The sequence below is a fragment of the Emys orbicularis genome, chromosome 17 (assembly GCF_028017835.1).
Source record: "Emys orbicularis isolate rEmyOrb1 chromosome 17, rEmyOrb1.hap1, whole genome shotgun sequence".
Classification (NCBI taxonomy): domain Eukaryota; kingdom Metazoa; phylum Chordata; order Testudines; family Emydidae; genus Emys; species Emys orbicularis.
Genome location: NC_088699.1, coordinates 4,134,498 through 4,160,691, shown reverse-complemented (window position 1 = coordinate 4,160,691; position 26,194 = coordinate 4,134,498). Strand labels below are relative to the sequence as shown.

Genomic DNA, 26,194 nt, shown 5'->3' with positions numbered 1-26,194 from the left:
CTACAGACGATGTTCTACTCTCCAATTAGTTTCACACATGTTCACCACTTCACAGATGCAGCATGAGCACTGGCTTCCAGGAAGTTTAGCATTGCTGAGTCACCTCTTAGCACTGTTAAGTGCTCTCTGGAATTCTGAACAGGAGGTGCCCTGTAGGTTACTGGGCTGCTCTTTAGATAGCATATACTCTTCTAAGTCACCTAGTACAGACTGCATTCTCCACAGGGAATGGAGTTAAGGTATGGCCCACACTAGATAGGTTGTTTGTGGCTCACTCAGGAATCAAGAATCCTTTTTGCATGGAAAGCTTAAACCCTGCATCACCCTGTGTAGGAGGTCTGGGTAACATCCTATTGCACCGTTGCAAACCCACCTGAATGCTTAGGGAGGTTCAGGATCTCCACAGTAGCATATCTTTTCACTCTACCAATACTTGGGGTGGGGGAAGGGGAGAGGGACAGGGAGGACAGACCCAATACAAGCAGCTGGGAGCGAGTCCAGCTAGGGTCCAGCAATTAAAGAAGCTGAATGTCATTTGCAAGTCTCTATTCTTGAATGGCAACTTCAGCAGAGAGAGCAGCCTCTTTCCCTTTGCTCCCTTTAGAATGGATCCTCACTGTATTGACAGGACTGAGCAAATCAATAGGGAAAGATGGCTGAATAAGATTGATAGGAGAATAAGGTGTAGAGTGTGAACCAGTTTGACATCACCGAAGAGCTAAAGTGATGGTGCACAATGGCTCTCAGACAAAGCCTAGCATTGCATCCGACAGGGAAAGACGTCACTGCCACCCACTTATGGACGATGGGAGCCCTAAACTGAGGCTTGGCTTAGGTGGCAGCAGGTCGCAAAGCAAGTCCAGCCATGGGATGAGGGTTCCACTGACTGGCTACGTTTTCTCCAAGAGAGTCCAGGGTAAGGGAACGCCAGGACATATGGTGAATTTAGTCTAATCCCAAATGGGAATATGGCTATGTCACAAATCCACTATATTATAATGGTATGGCTGCCTTGTGTGTGTGCGTAAGTACTGACAAGGCAATAAAGAGCAAGGGTCAGTGGCCTTTAACCTTAGCCCAGTTGGCTTTCCTGTTTTAACCACTCCCTATGTGGTCCACGCGTCTGGCGGGAGTGGGGGGGAGAATTCCACTGAATAACAGTGAGCTCATGCAAAATGAAAATGTAATAACAGCCCAACACTCCCTTTCCTGCAGGACGGGGGGGATTGTCAGGCTTTGGAATTGATCTTAACCACACTCTTGGGGACTATGTATATACAAACCTCAGTGCTGGTGAGTTTTTTTTAATTGTAACTGAAGTAAAAAAAAAATGCAGCAAAGCTTCCATGGGGAATACACAGGATCCTATGAGATACATGATTGCGGTTTGGGTTGTTAGAAGATCTTGGCAGTCCTGGCTAATCTCTTTAGTGCTATCCAATCACTGTGAATGGATTTGGCATTCACTACAGCAGCAGCAACTGTGGGGAATTAAATCATCAGATAGGGCACGTCCGGTTTACAAGTCAAGGAGCCTTATAATGCATTTAATAAAGAAAAGCTGCTTGAAAGGAAAACTGGTTGGAGCACAGCTAGAGCCATACTCCCAGCTCACAGCTTTAGAAGACAGCAAAAGTGACTGGAGGCATCAGGGAAGTTACATACAAGGGAACACTGGAAAGGACAAGGGTAGGAGGCGATATAGTAAAATAATGAATTGTATGGAGAAGGCTAGCTCCCCTTTACCCTGTCCCATAACACAAGAATATTGGGACACATGCTGAAATTAAAAGGCAGTGAGTTCAAAGCCAATAAGAGGAACTATTTTTTAAAAAGCTACACAGAATTAAACTGTGGAACTCACTGTTGCAGGATGTCATTGAGGCAAAAAAATATTAGATGCCTAAAAAGAACTGCTTCTGTAGTTATACACAAACACCAAAAATCCTCATGTTTCAAGCCATAATCTGCTGATCATCAACTGGAGTTAGGAACCATTTCTCCCACTCATGCATTTCCTCCATAGGATAGTATTGCACTGTTAATTGTGTTGTAGAGCTGTTGCCGCTTTGCTGAGCAGGAGCAGAAGCAGACTGCAGGATGTCACAGGTCAGTTTCCAGCTTGGAGCAGAAATCGGTGAAATGGAATCAAGTATTTTGTTTGTAACTTGTTTATTTACAAGATCTACACCCATTTTATTTCCTTGGTAACAAATGGGCAACTCCCCTTTTTCAGAAACCCTAGGGAAAGGAACCGCTGCCTTGTCCCAAGAAGCAGCTGCCTTGGGCCTCTACGTTTCTCTAGGGTCTCACACAAAACTAACTATTAAATACAGTTTTCTCTCCCTGCCCCCAACTCCTGAGGATTTTCCCTGGGAAACCCCTTCAACCCAAAACTCCTCCTCTGTGGCCTTCCAAGATGAACCTGGTTGTCAACTTTCCTTTTGTGCAGCTGTTTTGGAATTCAAAGGAGCCTCAGAGCTTTAAGTGCCCCACAAAGGTGAGTACTTTAACCCACACAAGTTTCCTTAATGAGCATCTCATCTGGGTGCTTATACATTAACAAACCCTATTGGACAAACCATTAGCATATTTCAGCATAAAATGGAGCTTTGCTCCTTCCTATGAAGCAGTTAGCAATGGCCATTGTTGGGGACAGAACACCTTACCACAGCAAGGATTAGATTTGTCTACACAGGGAAATTATTCCAGAATAAAGTAGGATGTGAATTTACAGCACTATCGTTATTCTGGAATAATCCAATTATGTAAACACTTTTATTCCAAAATAAGAGTGCCTCTTTCCAGTTTAACTTTTCTAAAGTGGATTAAGCTAAATCAGAAAAAGACACTCTTATTCCAGAATCAGAGTGTCCACATGGGGGGGTTATATCTGGAATAGTTTATTCTGGTCAATTTCCCAGTGTGGACTAGCCCTTATTCTGTTGCAGTACTACAGTGCACACGACTATAGGAGAGAGTGGAAAATAAGTCCTTTATAATTTAGCAAAGCCTGTTTCCTACTGTATGTAGGAAACTCCAGCTCCAGCCAGGTACCGTTTACCAAAGCAGGATTCATGCTGCAGGAAGAACAGCAGACATTAGAAAGATCAAGATATATTGTTCCTCGTTCATCCATCACCAATATCACAAAGGTAAATAAAGAAATCGAGACATGATGGATGGAACAGAATCAATGCACAGCACAACAGATTCATTTGTACTAAAGGCACGTTTGATGCAGAAGGGAAGTTAAAGGTTGGGGATTCATAGAGCAAAACTCCAGAGACACATAATCTAAAACAAAGCCCTGGTGAAGATGCAAGAACACCAGAGTACAGAACCAGAGCTGTTAAAGAGGGGCGAGGCCTATAAGGATTGAATGAACTAATGCACCCACTTCCCCAATGCAAGATTGGTTTACAGTACTACTACTGGACATGTGCTAACCTCAGTTATACAGAGTAGGTCAATGGAGTTACTCCAGATTTAAAGCTGATGTGACTGAGATCAGAATATGGCCTGTATTCTGGTACCACTATTTCCCTTGGGAAGCTATTCCCCAGTGATGCAGATCTCGCTTTCAGGACTTTTTCCATTATGTCCCCCACTAGATTCTCTTTGGTTAGTTTTATCCCATTATTCGTAGTTACAACCCCTTGAATGACCCTGAAGAATTCCTCTCCCGACCCTTGGAGTCAGCAACCTTTAGGTACAGAACTAGTAGAAAATTACTATTCTCCTTTCCGGCAAGGGCTTGATCCCAGGCCCATTGAAGCCCATTAATGAGAGTTTTTCTACTGACTTCAGTGGGCTTTGGATCATCTCTAAAGTTGACAATTGGCCCCACCATAGGTAAGATGCTATTAGCTGCCCAAAAATGTTGCTAACACAGACTCAGGTTTGCCATTGCTGCCTTGTGCCCTTCCAGAACTTGGAAAGCAGCTACCCTTAAAACCTCTGAAAACCAGGGAAATACAACATTAAGGTAAATACCACCTTTGCAATGCCACCTTAACACTGACCCCTTGAGCTAGCAATTGCCACTGGGAATGGCTCAGAAAGGGTGGTGCCATTAGTAAGCAGACATGAGGAAGGACTATAAGAACATGTCATTCTTTGTGTTGTGTTCCACTCCACAAATTTGAGTTCCAGCATTTATCTGCATTCCATGCCACGTAGCTGCATTGGGATCAGTTGGATCAAGTTGGAAGAGCTGTCATTGTGATATGCGGAGCGGTGTAAGTATGCCTCATTTCAACACCATATTCCATAGGTTGTGTCAGCAGAGATGCACAAGAGTGCTGACAATCCCCATGGCAAGAAGACAATCAGGCTGGGATACATGACAGTGGTCTCCAGGGCTTAGCGAGAGGTGAGTGAAGGCAATGTTTCAGAGGAATACTCAGGGCAAGGTGAAGGGGTGGGAACATTTTGTAAGTCTGGGGTGGTTTGGGTGGAGTAAGTTCAGTGTCTGAGTGTAGGCCAGGTGCAATTAGCTATCGATTGCTGACTTAACCCTGAGATTTGCCTTAGCAAAGAGGTGTTACTTTGCCCTAGTGTTCCTGTGCTCTGTTCCTGAAGAATGCTGTCGCATCTGTAAGGGTAGAGGGCTAGCATGTGTGTTATTGGTGTGTTGCTCAAAGGAGGCAGAGTTAAGGTTGAGTTGCAAGGGCGGCATGCACCTTAATTATGTATTTCTTGGTTTTTAGAGGTTTAAGTGTAGCTGAACTCAGCATTCGGGATCAAACTCTACCCCAGCCTCTCTTGCAGCATACCAGTTTTTAAGACACTCTCCCTACACATGTAAGTTTTAGAGCACTTAGATTATCATCATCATCTGCTTATTGGGAAAAGAGGGGACTGTATCTGAGAAACCCCTTTACCACATGACCCCAACTTGCACCACTAACTCATTTCCTATTCCTAGCATGTCCTTCTACAAATAACCTTCTTTCATGTGATGAGCAGCCAAGAGACATATATCAGGGTGGTTTTTTTTTTTACTCCAGACTTACCAAATATGATCTTACTGTAGATATCCCCCTCAGCGGCCTTGCACTGCACAGCAGGAGTCTCTTCTGTGTGAAATGGAGAGTATCTGAATGTAACAAGGTGCTGAGTGATTTAGGGAAAACTGGAAACAAGGAGAGCCTGCTGGAAGAACTGGTGGCTTCTTTCAGTCTCTTCACAGTCAAATATTCATAGATGCCTGTCCGAACTGAACTTCCAAACACTGTGAGGTTTGCCGATTGCTGGAGAGAAAGCAGAGAACAGACTCCCCTCTCCCAAAGTGAGTCCATCTGATTATCGGCTAAAAAATTTTTTTTAAGAAACCTCAAAACAAGGCAGCCCTTTATTATTCCTCCACTCCAAGTACTAGTGTGGATAGTGCCTCTCCTACAGTCTACATTCCAGTTACCCTGAAACATCACAGGTTGTCACAACACAGCTCATCTGCTCTGCACAAGCCCAGCATATCCCCAAGGTTGGGCCAGTGTGAGCCAGCAGTAAAGTCATGCACAAACAGAGCTCTCTTGCAGGTTTTTATTGTGAGGAAGCCACAGTTAAACAGATTTAAAAAATAAACAATAGGAGATTTTATACCAAGAGGGAAATAAGGCCATTCAGGCTAAACAAAAACACAGGCTTTCCAAGCTCAGCTACAGAGCCACTTTTGCAAAGAACCTAAGTTAGCTGATTCCCTCACTTAAACTGTTTTCTGAGTCCTCACTAGGAAGCCTCATTAACTCAACCCTTTGCACCTGCTCCAATGTGGGGAGCAGGCTAGTTTAGCTATTAACTCCCTCTCTGCTGGGGCCTATATGAACAGCTTGTGGTGATGGTCACAGAAATGCAGTCAGCAGAATGGCTATGTTAATAAATCTTGAGACATGAACAAATAGGCTCATCTACACTATAGGTTATCAGAGCATCTCTTCTCTTCTCGGTGATCAGGTCCCTGCTCAGGGGCATGACACCTGCAAGCCTCACAAATAAGTCAACCAGAATCAACATTCACTACAACACCCACTGCTCCATGGGCCTGATGCTAGCCTCCCACTGGTATAACTACCGTAGTTACCCAAGATTTACTCCACGTTCAGACCCTGTGTTTGATCTTCTCTTGTTCTGGTTGGCTTCACTTTTGCCACTAGTGACCAAACCTACAACATGCTGAGCTCCTTCTGCTTTCATCCACAGAGATAGTTTGTATGGAAGAAGTTAACATAATTTGGTGGCCGTGCAACATGGGACCAACCTTGTGCCTCTGGTCTATTCAAGTCTTTGAAGGTAACAGACACCGTACCAAAGTGCCTCCTGTGGGCTGACTAACAGACTACTCTAGGAAACTGAGAGGGGAGGAACAGATTAGCTTCAAACCCACAAGGAGTCAACAAAAGATAGAACTCTTTCCCATCCACCACAATATCTTCCTGAGCTATTTGCAATATTCCCGGTACATATTTTTCAATAGTGCATACATCTATTTTGACTGTAATTAGTGACAATGTTAAGCCATTATCCCCCCACCCCCCACAAAATGACAAGGTTAATCGTTTTGTGAGCTCTCCTTGGTGGAGGAAGCCATTTCCCTCTCTAGTTACCATCTGTTTGAATGATCTCTAGAAATGCGCATGTGGCCAGCTGAGTCACATATAATTATGCTCTCTAAGAGATGCTATTGTTTTATGGATGTGATTCCTGCCTGTGAACCAGAATGAATACTCCTCTGCCGGTCAATTTTCACTGGAAATACTGATGCAGTAAATAATGTTGCTTTTATTATTATTAATTTATATAGTGCTGTAGAGCACACAGCACTATAAAGCTGTGGGTCAGTGCCAAACAGATAACAGGTGTCTGCCCCAAAGGTCATACAAATGGCCTAATCCTGGGAGGTGATGAGTACCCTCAACTCCCTTTGATGTCAACCAGAAATCAGATGGCTGAGAATTATTCTTTTCTGTTTCATAGGCAGTGTTCACATCCATCAATTGACCCGTCTCTCAGGAGCTTTATTAAAGGTGACGCAGCAGGACCACACACATGCCTCATACAGTATGATGGTTTGGGATTTGTGTGCAATAAATCGATAAATACTATATGTGCTATTAGTTTGTCTTAGTACTGTAAAGTTGTGTACTGTATTCATACATTGTGATAATTCACTATTGGGTTTGTCAAGAAATGTTCCCAGAAAAGAGGGACAAACATTTGAAGAACAGTGCTGTGATGCTCTGGCTAGATCCCCCTGTAGGCTTGCTAAGCAGGTTTCTCCAGCAATGTCTCAGTCCTGTGAGGAAGGGGGGTGGGGGGGAGAGAGAACAAAAGACTCACTAGGGTTTAAAGACACCAAGGCTCTCAAGAATTCAGTTGACTAAAAGGGAGTCCAGGAGAGGTTGGAGATGTCTAGGAAGACAGACCTACCAGGTTCCCTATGTAGCAGATGGAATGACTCTTGATAAAATAGATGTGTGCGTAGGCCTTTTGTTGTTTTAATTCTTTTCTCCTGTTATGCTGTGTTCTTACAGTTAAGATTAAATAATACTTTGCTTTAGAAGGCTGTTTGGGTCATTGTATTCACTACTGGTCATAACCCCTGAAGGGAAGAACTGCAGGTACTCTGTCCAGCTGGGCATGCTGAGTAAGCATGGATAGTACGCAGGGGGGTTGTAACCTAGTACCCTGATCTAAGTGTGGGAGACTCACAGGATTCCATCCCAGAGAGGTAAAGGCATGAGCCTGAGACCTCAAGGGGGAGGCACTTGGACAGAAAGGGAGAGGGAATGAGAGGTACAGCTCGTCCTGAACTGTGACACACAGCTAGAGCCCAAAAAGAAAGAAACAGTCTGTCTTTTTTCTGATCTGATGTTCTATGGGGATTTTAAACCTCCCTACCAACCAACCACAAATGAGTTTCTTGGATTGCCAACTCTGGCACTAACCAAAGGCCTGGCAGGTTTCTGAAGCTCCTCTATATCCTGGGACCACAGCTTCAAAACTCCTGCTTAAGCTCTACCTTGGAGGAACAGATGTGTTGTCTACTCAACAACCATTACCACTGTGGTTTTGTGAGTTGCCCATTAGGACATGCTTTTGCAGAGTATCTTGTTACCTTCTCAGACCTGCGTAGACTGAGGAGACCCAACATTGCACTTAAACTCAGGTTCCTGTCATGCTGCACTGCCACCAAATCACAGCCTGGCCTCTGTTATAACTTTTAAAAGACTTGCTCACTTCTGCCATCCGACCAATTGCTACACCAGGATATTAAAGACACTCCAGTGCACGCCACATGGCAGCTGTTAGTTTCTCACGAAACAGTACATATTGACTGCTACACCAAGACATTAAAAAAAAACCCAGCACAGTGTGGAAGAAAATAGAGTCTTCACTCTCAGGTTGGTTGCAACAAGTCAGAGACAGTTTATTTTCCTGACACTTGCAAGGGGAGAGTACACCCGGACAGGGGTTCCCCCCGTCCCAGGCAGGTCTCCGTTGGATAAACAATTAGGGCAAGCATTTATACCTTTTGTAACAGACAATAATGATCAACAACCGCATCTTGTTTATACGTATTCCTTCTGATATCTTACTTTTCTCAGCAGTTCCTGCTACAGTCTGTATTCCATTCTTATCTAACACAAGGTCGAAAAACAGTATATCTTAGAGTTTTTTTGTTCCACTCGCTTTCCACTTGCCCAGGCCCTGCCTGAAATCTCAAGTTATTAGAGCTAGTGTTAGCCTGACTCTTACTTTATTCCTAAAAGTTAAGCTATCTGCGTTCAAATTCCCTTTATCCTTTTCTCTGCTTCCACAGGCTACATAGAAGCTGTTAGCTAACCATGAAATGGTGTGTATTGGGTAAGACAAGAGCAGGTGGTGGGCTAATCTGCTTTCCTCCTCTTAGAATAAACATATCATAGAATATCAGGGTTGGAAGGGACCTCAGGATGTCATCTAGTCCAACCCCCTGCTCAAAGCAGGACCAATCCCCAGACAGAGTTTTACCCCAGTTCCCTAAATGGCCCCCTCAAGGATTAAACTCACAACCCTGGGTTTAGCACGCCAATGCTCAAACCACTGAGCTATCCCTCCCCCCATCTAGGTTAATTCTGTCAGTTTCAAGCGAACACACTCAAGTTTCAGTGGTTTTAGGTTAAGTAAATGTGACAGAAATAAAACAGCAAACTACACAGTTAGGGACAACTACAGCCAAATGTGGAAATATTTAAAGGTATTTTTGCTTTCAAAAAAATGTTTGAGGTCAGTGATCATTTTAGTGCTCAGAAAAGACAAGGACTGAGGTGCTGGCTAGAGCCAACCACAGGACAGGCAGTTGTTAAGCAAACTTCCCACGCACACTGCTCTGTAAATGCAATTACCTCTGACCTGCTATTCCAGTCTTGGGACTCCACAATGCTATGCAATAAATCACAATCCTGACCTGCAACAATCCTGCTCTGTTCAACTCCAGATTTGCCAGTGACTCAAGACCTGGAACACTGCTACCATTCTAGTTCTTGTACTCTTCTGAGCAGGCATCGCCAGTCATGCCACCATGGTGCAGTGATTTCTGATGTGGAAATAGTCCATCAGGACCTAGTATGAGACCTAGCAAACTCATTTTTACTTGTGACCTAATCAGAATTTGAAAACAATTAATCCAGAACTGAAAGGCATGAATCTGATTTTTAACCTTTTGTTCTCATGGGACTCTGGAGATCCCAATGGAAAACACAAAAGCATTTTGGGTTACTAGGCCATACAAGAACCTTCTTTGTTCTGGGTGTGGGGAGGAGAGTCTTTCTCCTATAACCATTCTGCTTGTTTACAGGTCACCTCTGTACACACTTACGTTTCCAATCGGCAAGAATCCACACATCCCACTAACAGAATAATGGCTGAGAGCAACGAGCCTGCCCTGCTGTGTTAAATCAAACAAGTACAAGCGTGCATGCATCAGAGGTGCTTTGCCAACTTCACTCGCAATGAGCAGAGTGGAGCCTCCATTCAACCACTTCTATTTTCAAACTCGTTTGAGGCTGTATGCTATTAAAGTCCATTTAAAACCAACTCGGCATCAAAACAACAAAGAATGCGATAACAATGCATAAATTACACACAATCCAAACTAAATTGTCTCCAGCATATTTACATTTAGGCAAAATCTGAAATGAGGATTCTGTGGTTTATTAATCTAGGAAAGTCCAATTTTGACAAGTAGTCAGCAAATCCAAGCTAGCTGCACAAGCAGGTGGCTGGGTCATACGAGAGTGCAAAATCCCTAAATTAAACCAGGAGCAAACCATGGCAGTCTCAAAATTCAGGACCCTCAAGATCCATCCCAGCTCACAGACTGAATTGCTTTGCTTCTGGCTGGTCTTTGATATTGGAGCTCTCAGGAAGAGTGTGCAATTCCTGTACAGAATCCTGCTCTAGTCAGCCTGATCCTCAGGAATCATGTTGCTCCTCCATCATATTTTTATAGTTTCTTTTGAAAAAGCCACACTGAAAGACATCAAGAAGAGCATTAAAAACATTTATTGGGTCCCTCTGTGTTTGTGTATATACATTATAGCAATGAGCTAAATTCTGAGTTCCCCTTATTCAGTTAAAGTCGCAGTAAGTCAGTGGAAGTTTAAGGACTAAGCAAAAGCTGAGTAAGGAACTCAGAATTTGGCCCAATTATAATGTCTTACAGTTCTATAGCACCTTATATCCTTAAACTCGTCAAAAGGTATAGGCATGTAGATATGGAATCACCCCCTGCCACGATTTTCTCCCCCCGCCTCCACATACCCCCACACTCTACTAAAATGAAGCCACTTCTGGAGTGGAACCTGGCAGCTGTTTAACAGTTTAAGAGAAAATGAAAATGAATACTGTCTCCAGCTGAAACTGTGGAGGAAATTTTATGAGGCTGTATTCATTTGCCTGAGTTGTAATCTAGCCAGGACAGTGAGGCCTTGTGAAAGACCTTGGGATCCTTCAGGATTTGTTTGTTTTTTAAAACAAGTTCTTTCATAACTCAGGGAAACTTTAAAAATGTATTAATATACCTGCTGAAAAAACTGTAAGGGAGAACCCCAATGACCTGCATTCCCTCCCTCAGTAAACCATATCAGAATATCCACAGCTGAATGTGAACTCTCACTGAGGGCAGTATATTCGCTGGATTGCTGGGATCTTAATCAACAAGAATGACGTGCTTGTAATCATGTCAACAAATATATTTACCTTAAAAAGGATGAAAATAATGAAAGCCAACAGCAAAAATCCACCAACAGAGCTTCCTACGACAACAGGCAAGGTATTGATTACTTGTGTTTTCAACAAGACGACAGTGATCTAGAATAGAATCAAGGGTGGTTTAGCAAATGCTCCAGTTTAATTGCTTTGTCTTAACTAGGAGAGAGAGTTCACAGATTATAATGCCAGAAGGGACACTTTACAGTTGGCCATCTTAAGCTCATAATATTTGCTCGTGCCCTGCTTACTAAGCGATATAGATCACTCTGTATCAGTGACCTGTTCCTCTTCTTTATTTACTGCTCCCTCAATCTCTGTCTCGTCTGCAAACTTTCTCAGTTTTATGTTTATTATTTTATGGTTTCTTCAAGGTCATTGATAAAAAACGTTAAGCAGTGTAGGCCAAGAACCAGTTCTCACAGGCCTCTACTAGAATAACACCTGTTCGATGAAGATTCCCATTTCCAATCTGAGTCCTTTTCAATTAGACAGTTTTAATCCATTTAACGGGTGCAATCCTAATTTTGTATAATTTTACTTCTAGTTAAACTCACTCAGACTCCTTAACATGTCTCTGGGTGAAGTGACTGTATCAGTGTCCCCTAATGACAACCCATTACAATATAGTTTTTGTCTTCACTGGGGAAAAAAGGTGCAACTTTAAAACATGTTAACTAACACACATTGAAATCCTAGTGAACACAAGGCAGTTGTAGCTTTAATACATTAGCTGAAGCCTACCAAGGAGCCTAGTTAACGTGTTCAAAATACACTTTGTTTCCACATACAGACGTGGCCATATTTTGTGGAAGGAGTAAATACCTCAAACTCCTCTTGCTGTGATGCTGGCAAGAAAGGAGATTCTACTGAGCCGAGCTCACTGGTAAAGGTTTCCACTAATGGGAGGAAAAGGCTCAAGTATTTGCTAACTAAAAAGAAACATTGAAAAATAGAGACAATACAGTTGAGTGACACAGGTTACTTTGTCTATTGAAATGATGCTCCAGTACCACCGTATATGCCCCTTGTCTTTCTTCACACTAGGCATCAGAGCATCAACAGAGCTATATTTCTGATAATCACTCTGTGATGCTACCTAGTGCATCTCTCAAAGCACAACAGTTATACACTGCTTAACTGAGTTTCTCTCACTACTTTAACAGCCTCTACTGAAGTGTGAATTGTCTTCTCACGTACACCGATGCAACCCTGCTGATTTCCCTGGCGTTTCTCCTGAATTACATTGATGTATGTCAGAGGACAACTGGGCCTATTAAATATAACTGTAGCAAGTGGCCAATTTTCCACCTGACATATATAAAAATGTTGGGATTTAGATTCAAATAGATGATTAAGAGGGAACATGAATGCAGCTCATCTAAGATGAAACAGCTGCTCACCCTAATTGGCTGTATTCCCCACTCCCCCACACCCATCAGGCTTCCAGGAGGTGCTTAAATCTATCTACTATAATTGAAACTTCTTTGAAGCTGACTTATATATTGTGTTTCCAACTAGAAATTACCTTCTGGACTTAGGATAGTTCTCTGCATGACTGGGAATATAGAGGGCATATTCCCAACCAGGCAGATAACTTCTCTGTGTGCACCAATACATTCTCTTCATTCCCTTTTGTTCTCTCTGTGGTCTGAATCCTGGTTCAGTTGAACTCAACCAATGAGTCCAGGCCCTCCTAAATCACTCTATTTTAAGAGTTCAGCAAAAACATTTGCATTCCTCCCCTCAGCTGCTTCTTTCATTTCCATCCTGAGAAAGAGCCCTAGCTGCCTACATGGTGCTTGGATACCTCAGCTTTGTGGTTCTCTTCCTTCAGGCCTTCATATAGATGTTTGTTGAAGGTGATTTCCCCAATGACCAGAAGATCAGTTCTGTCTTTTAAGAACTATAAAAGAGGGAGGGAAAAGACAAAGCAAATTATTATTTTAGACCTTTCAGTTCTTCAGAGAAAAGCTGGCACAATCATAGTCTAGCAAAGAGGTCCTCTGCCTCCTCCACAAACATGGTGGTTTTCCAAACTCAGAACTCAGCTGTGTCAGCCAGTTCCCACTGCATCCCAATCAACTGAGTGTGTTCGAACCCGTACTGGAGCTCGGACTGACCAAATTCCAGATAGGACTGCACCCAAGATGCCCAGATTTTGCAGTTCTAGTTATGGGGACTGCTCATCAATTTAAGAAATTCACAAAAGGAGCATCTCTTCCCCCTACATCTCAGACCTCTCACCTCCAAGTCTGTTAAGACCTGCTGAATGTTGTTCTAGCCAGAGGGTTAGAAATGGGATAATTGCAGTCCACTCACACAACTGAGACTCTAATGTGCTGAGGTTGTGTTACCCAGCATCCCCCTGCTCTGCTTGGACTTATGGCAGTATCAATAATAAGACGGTACCTAGAAAATCAATGTTTGCAGCACTGGAAGTACCATCCTCTAGAGGAATAGCCTCTGTGGATAACTAGAGGAGATGGCAACATCTCTTGTAGGAACAGAGTCTCTCCTGAGAGCTGAAAGCACCATGATTAAAAACTCCACCCTTGCTCTGGTGCCATAGGACTCTTTGTTCCTTTTTACAGATCCAGACTAACATGGCTACCCCTCTGATACTTAGGGCTTGTCTATACTTACGCGCTGGTTCGGCGGCAGGCAATCGAACTTCTGGGTTCGATTTATCGCGTCTTGTCTGGACGCGATAAATCGAACCCAGAAGTGCTCGCCGTCGACTCCGGTAATCCTGCTCGGCGCGAGGAGTACGCGGAGTCGACGGGGGAGACTGCCTGCCGCGTCTGGACCGCGGTAAGTTCGAACTAAGGTACATCGACTTCAGCTACGTTATTCACGTAGCTGAAGTTGCGTACCTTAGTTCGAATTGGGGGGTTAGTGTAGACCAGGCCTTAGTATCTAAATGTCATTCACGGTAAGGATTTCATAGATGTCCCTGCAGAGATTCTATCCCGCAAATGTGGGTTAACAGATTTTTAGCAAGAAAAGACATAGAAGCACAGTTTCTGTGTATACCTGCTGAGAATCAATTAAAGGCAACTCAGCTATCACAGTAACATTCTCTCTGTCGGATGTGATAGCACAGTGCACACGTTGGTACTGCACTTTGCTGGCCTGAAAGAGAAAGGAATATCAACACTGAAAATATTTCTCAAAGCAAAATGTATGGCATGGAATCAAACTATTTCACTTAAGCAGGGGGTTCACGATTGCAGTTTGCATGGAAATAGTTTGAGACTTCTAGAATGTACAAGCCATTTCACTAAATGCATGTTGTGTGTCTATTAAAAGCAAGCCATTCTTGGGTACAGCATGCAACACTTGTTACTCCACTTTTCAATAATGCCATGTGACTCACTGCATTGGCCACTACAAAGCCATTGTCCCAGCATAGAATCATAGGCCTGGAAGGGACCTTGAGAGGTCTTCTAGCCCGGTCCCTGCACTCATGGCAGGACTAAGTATTACTAAACCATCCCTGACAGGTGATTGTCTAACCTGCTCTTAAACATCTCCAATGATGGAGATTCCACAACCTCGCTAGGCAATTTATTCCAGTGCTTAGATATGCATGGCACAGCAGATGCTGCACAGCCCTGCAGTAGCTGTCAGTACCACCAGCAACCCTAATATCATAAACCAAGAAAACTAAAGGGCTACATACCAAGCACCATGACAGGCTCAAATCAAGTAATCAGATACACACAAACAAGTGCCCCAACGTTAAAGTTACAAGATCACTATGTGTATCTAGGAAAATATAGTCTATCAGGTCAGGACTTTCCTATTTTTTTTTTTTTAACTTCCAGAACCGTTATGCGCCTGTGTGTTAAAGCCAAACTAAACTGAACCTTGGACTTAGGCTCTCTATGGTGCAAGCAGTGAGCTATGTAATTACATTCTATGTAGATAGACTAACAGAGTATCTGCTGGGTGCTGCAGTTCCCATTTCTGGAAAGACCAACAGTAACTAGTTTGTGTTTCCCTAGTTCATCTGTGTAACAGCAGATACCAAGAAACCACTCACCTGTACTTTGGTCTCTCCAGTACCGAAATGACAAAATTTCAAATCCTTCCTGATTGTGCAGACTGTTGTATTCTGGAAAGAGAGTAGTGGACAGTCTTGGTAGTTTCCCACACACCATTTGCCCAGAGCATGCCTAATAAAATGCACAAAGAATTCCAGGAGCCCAATCCCATTGTCTGCCACCTTCTTCCCAAGACAGCAGAGGAAGGGAGGCTCAGGGTCAGATTGCTCACTACACCAATTGGTCAGTTTACGAGAGATGAACTCCAAAGTGTCCCTGGTCTGGTTGTCTTCACCTAGAGATGTGTGGCCACAACCTACTTGCAGTATGTGGGGCAAGTGTATTGGCGATCTATCCCCAAGGGTTTGCCTGGAGCACAAAGGACTCATCTGCACTGTAGGATAGTGGAGTCCACAGAATTCACTACAGCAGAGACTATTTCTTGGATAATATGATAAAGCCAAATCTAAATCAACATTTCGGCACTCACTACATTCAGGGTGGGTGCTCTGTTGTTTATATAGTGCTGTCCGCGCTCAGCATGTATTGTGCTGTACAGCCAGTCCTGGAGACACAGCTCTCTGCCCCAGGAGGTGAGAGCCTGAAGGCCTTAGCTGGTCCAATACAGAACATGGCCATTGTCAGCAGGGTCTCAATGGGGCGGAAGCAGTGAAGGACTAGTCCGTCTCCTCCCAGAGTCACAAGTGCCCTGTGGGAAGCACTGAGAGCGAAGGAGCCTCATCATCTCATGGGGGTGGGACAAAGTCATTCAGGGAGCGCAGAGGTGGGAACAGTGTGTGTGACCGACACAGGGCACCCGAGGGGCGACAGGCACAGTGCGTGTGACCGACGCGGGGCACCCGACGGGTATGGTGCGTGTGACCGACACGGGGCACCTGAGGGGTGACGGGCACGGTGCGTGTGACCGACGCGGGGCACCCGAGGGGCGACGGGCACGGTGTGTGTGACCGACGCGGGGCACCCGACGGGTATGGTGCGTGTGACCGACACGGGGCACCTGAGGGGTGACGGGCACGGTGCGTGTGACCGACGCGGGGCACCCGAGGGGCGACGGGCACGGTGTGTGTGACCGACGCGGGGCACCCGACGGGTATGGTGCGTGTGACCGACACAGGGCACCCGAGGGGTGACGGGCACGGTGCGTGTGACCGACGCGGGGCACCCGAGGGGCGACGGGCATGGGGCACCCAAGGGGTGACGGGAACGGGGGAGGGGTGATGGACAAGGGGCACAGGGGGGTGACGGGCACGAGGCACCCAAGGGGTGACGGGGGGGTGATGGGCACAGGGCACCCAACCCAAGGGGTGATGGGCACGGGGGGGTGACGTGACGGGAGAAACGGACCCGGGGCACCTGGCACCGCCCAGGGCGGGGCGAGCCCCGACCCCTTTTCCCGGGGGGGGGAGGGGAGGGGAGCGACAGCCCGGCCCCGCCCCGCGCTCGCCCCCGCCCGCGGCTGTGGAAGGAGGGGCCTGGTGGGCGGGACTTAGCCTGGCCGGGTTGTCGCCGCCCTGCCCCTGCCGGCCTCGCGAGACTTGGTTTGAAATGGCGGCGGGCGGGCTCGGCGGCTCTCGCTGAGGCGCGGCCGCGCCATGGAGCGGGCTACGAGCCTCCAGCCGCGGCTGTTCCGCACCTACGCGCGCCGGGGCACCCCCCGGCGCCGCCTGCCGCCCCCGGCGCCCTGGCTGTCGCCGCCGCTGGACCGCAAGCGGCTCTTCAGCTCCAGCTCCGCCTCCGTGGGCTCGACTTCCACCGCCTCGTCCTCCGGCTCCGAGGACCCCGACTTCCAGCCCCGCCGCCGCTGCCGCCGCCCGCCGCCCCGCAGTCCCGCCCGCCTGAGGCGGAGGAGAGGCGGCCGCGAGGAGGCCAAGGAGAACCGGGGCCCCGCCGGGCCGGGCCCGCAGAGCGATAGTTGCGCCGTGCCCGCCACCCCGCTGCGGAGACACGTCACCCGCCGGCGCCGCCGGGGGGCGCTCCCGTCCCCGGGGCGCAGGACGGGGCTGCGGGCGCGGCCCCCCCTGCTCTGCAGCACCCCGCAGCAGGCGCCGCCCGGGGCGGAGAGCGGGCCCCTCCCCGAGGAGGAGAGCATCCTGGGGGGCTGCCAGGAGAACGGCCCCCCCGGTCCTGGGAGGGCGGCCTCGGGCCGGGCCCCCCGCCGACGTCACGGCCCCTCCCGGAACATCCTGGCCGAGTTGAGCTCCTTGGCGCCGGGGAGCAGCACCGCGGAGCCCGCGGCAGGGCTGGAGGGCAGCATGGAGCTCTTCTCCCCGCCGCTGTCCGGGGGCAGCGGCCGGGTCTCTCCTGGCCAACAGCATCCCACCCCCAGTTCAGGCAGCCCCCTGGGGGGAGACTGGCGGAGCCAGAGCCAGCCGGCGTGCACAGCATCTCCCCAGACTACTTGTATGATATCTGGGAGCAGCTATGTCCTCTTACCCTGTGGGGCTGGGAGACAGCCTGAAGCAGCCCAGGGCGACTCGATCCAGCTTGTCCCCTCATCATTTCCAGGTATCCACAGACAGTCTGTCCCTACTCAGGGCCAGGCTGTGTCACCCCATCATAAAACTGTGAGTAGAGATCATGTCCAAAGACTGACCTCACAAAAGGCAGAGAGGGCTCAGAGGACTACACAGGGACCTTGCCAGCTAGAAACTAGTCTGGGCCTGCAGAAAAGTGTTAACCATCCCGGGGCTGCACTGCCCATTACTGGGACGCCCCATGTCCTGGTACAAGGTAATACCAGTCCTGATGAGCCACATGATGGTTTGAGAGGAGGCTCTCAGAAAAGGAGCTGGAACCTTAGCACAGACAAAAGCAGACACCAACTTCAGCCCTTGGTGGTCTTGAGCTCTCAAGTGGTACCAACCTGGTTGGCTAACAGGAAGATCAATAATAAGGTGGATGCTTGGCCCTCCTGGAGGGAAAATGATTGTCAGCAGCCAGTTTCCCCCTCTGCCCTGTCTGTAATCTCAGTAAAGAAGTCCAGAAGTAGCAAGGTCATTCCCAGAGATGGTGATGGAGGCACCAGTAGAAAGGCCTGTATCAGTGGGTTCAGCTCCAGCCGATGGGGGAAACAGGCAAGGTGCCGCCCTGTCAGACGCAAGAATTCAAAAACTCCATGGCAGCAGGGTAATGGCTCCTTCTTTCAAGAACAAATGAGGCAAAAAGGAAGAGAGAAAAATGCCCTGGAGATGTCATCGTCTTTTCTGTGTGACTCTTCTTTCCTCAATGACTCCCAGTGGTGGGCTAGGGCTCGAGCATCTCTCACTCTTCACAAGAAAAAGAAAGTTTCCATCGAGGAAAGTGCCTGTAGCAGCATCCCTTGTACTCCTTCCTCCAAATCTCAGCTTGCAGGGTACCGTAAGTCCTCGTTCATTCAAAGTGTTGGCTACTGTAATTGGCCCACTTCCTCCGTGCTCCTGCTGACTCCCATGAAGTCCCATTCTGTTCTGGAGGTGATGCTCACAGACGCAGAAAAGGTGTATGGGGAATGCCAACAGGAGGGTCCTATCTCCTTTGAGCAATGTATTCCCCCAGATAAGATGAAGAACTGTTTGAAGATTGGGGAAGGAGTATTTGGGGAGGTGTTCCAAACAAACAGTGAGAGAGGAGCTGTGGCTTTAAAAATCGTTCCTGTTGAGGGGACTGAAAGGGTCAATGGAGAAGCTCAGAAGAGCTTCAGTGAGATCTTGCCAGAGATGATAATCTCAAAGGAGCTCAGCCTTTTATCTCAGGAGGTAGAGAACAGGACTGTAGGTTTCATTGACTTGTACTCCGTGCAATGTGTCCAGGGGGCATATCCCAAGCATCTTTTGAAAGCCTGGGACGAATATCATGAACTGAACGGATCTGAAAATGACCGGCCAGACCTGTTTGGAGAGCAGCAGCTGTTCATGGTCCTGGAATTTGAATTTGGAGGCAATAACTTGGAGAATATGAGGAAGCAGCTAAATTCAGTGGCAACAGCAAAAAGCCTGCTGCATCAAGTTACTGCTTCCTTGGCTGTGGCAGAGGAGGGACTGCACTTTGAGCACAGAGACTTGCATTGGGGGAATATTCTGGTGAAGAAAACCAACTTGAAAGAGCTCAGTTATACTTTGAATGGAGCAGTTTATACAATCCCCACGAAAGGAATTCATGTGAACATCATAGATTACACCCTATCTAGGATGGAGAAAGATGGGCTAACTATCTTCTGTGATATTTCTACTGACAAAGAGCTGTTCCAAGGAAGAGGTGACTACCAGTTTGATATCTATAGGCAGATGAAAAAAGAGAATGCCAACAACTGGGCTGACTATCACCCCCATAGCAATGTCCTGTGGCTGCACTATTTGGCAGATAAACTTCTGAAAGAGGTAAACTACAAGAGAAAGCTATCATCCTCCTCTGCCTTGAAAGGCATACAGAAGCAACTCCGAAAGTTTCACAGAGAAGTCCTGAACTTTAGCTCTGCAAGTGATGTTCTGCTCAATAGCAGCCTTTTCCACTGATCAAAATGGACCTTTGAATGAGAGATCACAAAATGGTGTCCTTGTACTGTCACTCCCTTTGCTGTATTTTTGGAATATTTTAACATTGGCACATTTGGCATGGTGCAGATAGTAAATGACCTCTTATGTCCATGAGTTAAATAATTTCTAAGTGTTCAGCTAAAATATGTGAAGATCCATTGTTGCAAAAAAAATTTGAAACATTTCACAGTTCAAATATTAAAAATGGTTCTTCCATATGTTAAGTCCTTATTTTGAACATTAAGCTCCTTTGCAACTTTTAATCTTAGATCATTAAAACTGATGACTTTAAGCTGCAGTAAAATCTAGCCTACTTTTCATTTCTCACTATGGAAAATGAAGACTTGACCTAATATTGCTAATACATTTGAGGCATTCCCTTATAAAAAATGTTGGGTTTTTTTGTTTTTGTTTTTTTTAAATTAGCACTTGTATAGACCCAGCTTTAAACACATGCTCTTAGGTTGGCAAACTTCCTGGATCAGCAGAATGAATTTGACAGGTTACAATACAATAAATACAATAAACCCTGAAATAGAAAATTAGAGAAAATACTCCTGGATTCTGTAGGAAAGCCACGCTTGAATATGTTTTATCAGTAAGGCTATGATTTTGTCATGGATCTTTTCAGTAAAAGTGATGGACTGGTCATGGGCAATAAACAAAAAATCATGGAAGCTGTGACCTGTTCCTGACTTTTACTAAAAACATCCCTGACAAAATGGGGGGGGGGGGTGTCCAGCACCCTGTCTCCCCCCCCTGCAGTGGCTGGGAGCTGCAGGGACCCCATTGCCCAGTGGCACTTGCGGGGGGGTCCCCCACCACCCATAATGGCAGGGGAGCTGTGGGGAGGCACCCCCGCCTGCGGCCACTGAGCAGCTTGGGTCCCTCTGCCATTGCAGGGGGAGCCCCAGCTGCTCATGGCAGCGGCGGCAGCCAGTCAGTTGTGGGGTCCCGCTACCCACAGCTGCTGGGCAGCTGCGAGAGGGTCCCCTGCTGCCCATGGAGGCTGGGCTGCTGCTGAGTCCTCTGATACCTGCAGCAGCTGGGCAGCTCTGGGGGCCCCTCAATGTCACGGAGGTCACTGGAAGTCACAGATTTCACAACCTCCGTGACATAATCTTAGCTTTACTTATCAGTAAGGGTCTAAACCTGCTCTCCTGAAAGTCTGTGGAAGAGGAATCGCACATTGAAAAAGTTAAAAAAAAATAAAATAAAAATACCTGTGTTCCTGTTACTTTTTTTGTTCTTGTAATAGGATGACCTTGTATGCAGATAGGAACCAAAATCTCTAAATCAATTTGAGCGCCAAAGCGGTTTTCCCCATTGATCTACGAAGGCAAATGCACAGGATGAGAAAGGGTGAACTGTTGGCCCTAAAAAATCCAACTACATCAATGTTATTAACTTTGTACCTACATTAAACTGGAACGCTTTGGTCTCAGAGTGTCCTTGACTAACATTCACATATACTACTGGAGTTGGCCTGCAGACAAACAGATAAATCAGACTAAATGGATCTTGCATTGTTATTGCTGCAAATTAGTTCACACTATAACTGATAGAGATAGATCCCTCAAATAGAAGAGAAGGGAAGTTATCACACATCCAGTTTTAGTGAAGTCATGTTTATCTACACTTATTTTAAAGGGACAACATCTTATAATAAATAATAATATATGGAGATATACCTATCTCATAGAACTGGAAGGGACCCTGAAAGGTCATTGAGTCCAGCCCCCTGCCTTCACTAGCAGGACCAAGTACTGATTTTGCCCCAGATCCATAAGTGGCCCCCTCAAGATTGAACTCACAACCCTGGGTTTAGCAGGCCAATGCTCAAATCACTGAGCTATCCCTCCCCTCCTTTGAATCTAGAATCTATTTAAATAGTTTCAGGTACTAGAGATGCCCCTGAATTTCCCTGCCAGTTAGGTGGTCTTACTATCACATTTTTCAGTTTCTCCCTTCCCTTTTGCTATGTGAGACACATACAAAATGGGAACCACCAACTATCTATAGTGTTGTTAAACACACAAAGTAAGAAATCTTAGGATCTAGCAATTACAGTAATCTTGTGATTCTAGTAACAATAGTTGACTATCTTAAACAATAAGGTTAATTAACCTTTTTATAAAGGAACAGCAATTCATAAATAACAAATTATACAGGCGTCGGCAACCTTTCAGAAGTGGTGTGCCGAGTCTTCATTTATTCACTCTAATTTAAGGTTTCGTGTGCCAGTAATACATTTTAACATTTTTAGAAGGTCTCTTTCTCTAAGACTAAAATATATAACTATTGTTGTATGTAAAGTAAATAAGATTTTTAAAATGTTTAAGAAGCTTCATTTAAAATTAAATTAAAATGCAGAGCCCCCCGGACCGGTGGACAGGACCCGGGCAGTGTGAGTGCCACTGAAAATCAGCTCGCGTGCCGTCTTCGGCACGCGTGCCATAGGTTGCCTCCCCTGTAGTCTTAACAAGGTTCCCCTACTTCACTTTACCTCCAAAACTGGTTTGTAAATGTCCTAATAATATCAATAGCACTTGGCTACTCCGTAAGACTTACTTGGTAAGAACTGCAGTCAAAGCATATCTGACATCAAGTATGTGTTCTTCAATCAAAGCAGTGCTATTTTCGTTTACACTAAAAATAAATTAAAGGGTAAAAGATAACATTTAGTTATCTACCTGTACTATATTTAATTTTTTTCCCTGTCACTAAAGCTTCTATAGTTTGACATTTGCTGACAGTGACTTTATACAAGGAGAATGAAAAGAATTATTGCCACTGTACCGTCAAAAGCAGCTTTCACAGAGCTACTAGCTGTCTGAACTCCATAAATGTAATATTGTAGGAATTCTGACCTTTCCTTTAGCATTTCCTGTTTCCCCATATTTCAAATACAAGTGCAGTATGTGAGCATACAGCAATGCTCATATCTATCATAGTTAAGGGCGCTCCCACATGTTCAAGAAGCTTGCTGGCATGGTAGAAACTTATACAAAAACCTTCCCCTTCAACTATGCTTGCAGTAGAGTTGAAAGGCAAAAATTCCAGATTTAGCTGCTTAAAGTTAGTCAAATAAAATCTTTAGTTTCCTAAAATCAGTTTCCTGATTTTCAAAGATGCTGAGCATCTGCTCATTCCTTATTTTCCACACTTAAGTCCAGCTGTTGAGGTGCGAAACCGTAGGTTTAGATTCCTATCTTGTTTGAAAACGTTGACAAATGGGTCAAGTACAATTTTGTGCGGATTACTTGGGTATAAATATGGCCTCAGCTTTTTTTATTTTTAAAGGCTTGCTTGCCTTCCCGCCAACCCCCTAGAAAGCAGTCACAGACTTCCCCCGTCCCCATCCCGAAAGAATAGGAAAGGAGAGCAAAGGACTCTGAAAACGTGCTTTCCTAGGCCCCAGTGAAGTGGGTGGAGGGAATTAGTATCCACCACACCTTGCCTCCCCAAAATCAATTGGGCCTCAAAAAAAAATCCACTCGGCACACAGCTGGGCCTGTGTTTTTGAAAAAAGTATACACTATACACTGTTTCCCCTACTGATGAAGAAGGGGTACTAGGTGTCCTGCAGGAAAAAGAGGGAAATCGGGACCCTGCTTAAGTAATAAGTAAATTTGGTGGCTTTTCCATTCTCTAATTTCCAAAGAGAAAATAAATTATAATCCTCAGCAGGTAGGGGAATAGTTTGTACATACATGGACATTTCTAAAAGAAGGGAGGGATGGATGAGTAGGGTTTCCATGGAACTGGCTCCCACAGGCTGTTTAATGGAGAAGTATTAAGGAAATAGGAGGTGACATATGTTTTCTCTTCTGTCTATAATATGACAGGTGGGAAAGGGCATTTCTTACTTTGTGACGTTAATAGTGATGTTCGCAGTCTGATCTGGAAATAAAGCTTCATCTAATTGCCAAATCACTGAAAAATGTGCCTATTATGAAGAAAGAGATTATTAAACAAAAAAAGCAAAATGAATGTACAGGTCTGTCGCATCTTACATTGGGGTTACATTCCGCAGTCAGTGCGTAAAGCAAAAATCGCGTATAGTCAAAATTACATTGAGTGTAATGGGCGGAATTGCCCGCACTACAGGTACAGTATTAAAATTATTATTTTTCTCTTTTGTTTTTGCCGACCGCGTAAAGCTGAAATCGCGCACGTTAAATGCGCGTAAGATGCGACAGACCTGTATGCAAATGGTTTTTTTATTCTTGCTGTACTACTTTTAAAATAGATTTAGTTGGATAATTTTATTGTCCAAATTTCTCTCCAGTTTGTGATACATATTACTATGTATAATAGAAAAACAGCCGAGAAACAGATATATGCAAATGGCTAGTGTGACAGTCAGGGTCCAGACACCCCACGGGGAGAATAGATGGTTTAAACCCCTAAAAAGAAGCAGTTAAACCAAATGATTGCATACTATGTTATTTTACTGTAAAAGTATATCGAGTATGGTCTTTTACAGAAGCTTTTACTGTTCTGAAACTGATGGTCATCATGAGATACGTATAGAGACTATGGTTATGAATTTGTGTATATAGAGAACTGTGCTCATAAGCTTTAGCTCCACCTCACAGCAGGGAGGTGAGCAATCAGATAGGGAGAAGCACCTCCCAAGCCAGATGTTTACACAAAACCAGACTCAAGTAACGATTCATTGTACAGCCCAGGAACAGACAAATCATGGGTCATTAGAGTTCGTGGTAAAACACTGAGACAACTTGGAATTTCCCACTTTTCAATATCTATAATGAACTGAAGAATAAAACTGCAAACCCTTTTAAAATAAAAGGGGTTTGAAGTGAAATCTATCCAGAGACAGGAAGAGCCTGTAGTGAGACCTCATTTGGAGTACTGTGTGCAGTTCTGGTCTCCTATGTTTAAAAAGGATGAACTCAAACTGGAACGGGTACAGAGAAGGGCCACTAGGATGATCCGAGGAATGGAAAACCTTTCCTATGAAAGGAGACTCGAGGAGCTCGGTTTGTTTAGCCTAACCAAAAGAAGGCTGAGGGGGGATATGATTGCTCTCTTTAAATATATCAAAGGGATTAATACCAAGGAGGGAGAGGAATTATTTCAGCTCAGTAGTAATGTGGACACGAGAACGAATGGATATAAACTGGCCGTGGGGAAGTTTAGGCTTGAGATTAGACGAAGGTTTCTAACCGTCAGAGGGGTGAAATTTTGGAACAGCCTTCCGAGGGAAACGGTGGGGGCGAAAGACCTCTCTGGCTTCAAGATTAGGCTTGATAAGTTTATGGAGGGAATGGTTTGATGGGATAACGTGATTTTAGTCAATTAGGCATTAACGTGCCATCGCTGGTAAAATGAGGGTCCGGCTGTAGAATCTTGCCTGTATGCTCGGGGTTCTGCTGATCGCCATATTTGGGGTCGGGAAGGAATTTTCCTCCAGGGTAGATTGGCAAAGGCCCTGGAGGTTTTTCGCCTTCCTCCGCAGCATAGGGCAGGGGTCGCAGGCTGGAAGATTCTGTTGTGGGTGGGTCAGCTTTTGTGGCCTGCATCATGCGGGAGGTCAGACTAGAAACTAGATGACCATATTGGTCCCTTCTGACCTTAAAGTCTATGAGTCTATGAGTCTAGGAGGTGGGAAGCTTTCTGTGAATGCTGGATTCGCCCCCCCACCACAATAGTTAAGGTGAGAAACTGTTCAAAGGCAATAGGTAAATTGTATTAGAAAAAGGGTTTTTTATCTAATTTGGATGTTTAAAGCCTGAGGTTGCACCTTTACATTTACTGGGTCACTTGCATGTTTGCTATCTCACTATTTCATCTTTGAATCAGTGGGTTTTCTATGAAATAGAAGTTTTGTTTATTTTTACTCCAAGCAGGTCTTTGTTGTGCAAACTGTGTGGGGACCAAAGTAAGATGGTATCTGTGGGACTGATTTCACACCTTCGGAGGTGACAAACCAGGAGGGGAAAGTCTGTGTGTCTGGTAATTAAAAACCAGGGCCGGCTCCAGGCACCAGCCGAGCAAGCTCGTGCTTAAGGCGGCATTCTGCCCAATCCTAGGGCGGCACGGCTGCTTTTTTTTTTTCTTGGTTCACCACTCTGGCCGCCCTGTAGGGGCGGCGGCGCGGAGGAGGGTAGCGCCCTGCTGGGAGCGGGCTGCGTGCTCCGTCTGCCCCAGCCCGTGCCAGGTCTGTAGCAAGCCCGGCAGGGCAGCCCGTGTCCTTCCCTCCCCGCCAGGGCCGGCTCTGGCTTTTTTGCCGCCCCGGGGAGGGAGGGCGGCCAGAGCCCCGGGGGGAGGGCGGCGAGCCCCGGCGGGGGCTCCGCTCTCCCCCCGGCCGCCGGGGGGAGGGCGCAAGGGGGA

General features: G+C 45.8%; 2 protein-coding genes across 2 annotated transcripts in view; one reads left to right on the top strand and one right to left on the bottom strand.

Moving 5' to 3' along the window:
• Nucleotides 1-10,458: 10,458 nt before the first annotated feature.
• The window catches only part of ITGAE (integrin subunit alpha E), a 47,599-nt gene continuing 31,863 nt past the window's right edge, over nt 10,459-26,194 (bottom strand). The window contains 9 exon segments of the mRNA XM_065418268.1: nt 10,459-10,515; nt 11,245-11,355; nt 13,064-13,159; nt 14,290-14,388; nt 15,302-15,373; nt 21,058-21,165; nt 21,254-21,320; nt 22,406-22,483; nt 23,704-23,783. Of these exon segments, the coding sequence (XP_065274340.1) occupies nt 10,459-10,515; nt 11,245-11,355; nt 13,064-13,159; nt 14,290-14,388; nt 15,302-15,373; nt 21,058-21,165; nt 21,254-21,320; nt 22,406-22,483; nt 23,704-23,783 (768 nt within the window).
• On the top strand, nt 16,916-20,128 carry HASPIN (histone H3 associated protein kinase). Its single transcript, XM_065418269.1, has one exon. The coding sequence runs from the start codon at nt 16,916-16,918 to the stop codon at nt 19,811-19,813; it is 2,898 nt and encodes a 965-aa protein (XP_065274341.1). The 3' UTR covers nt 19,814-20,128.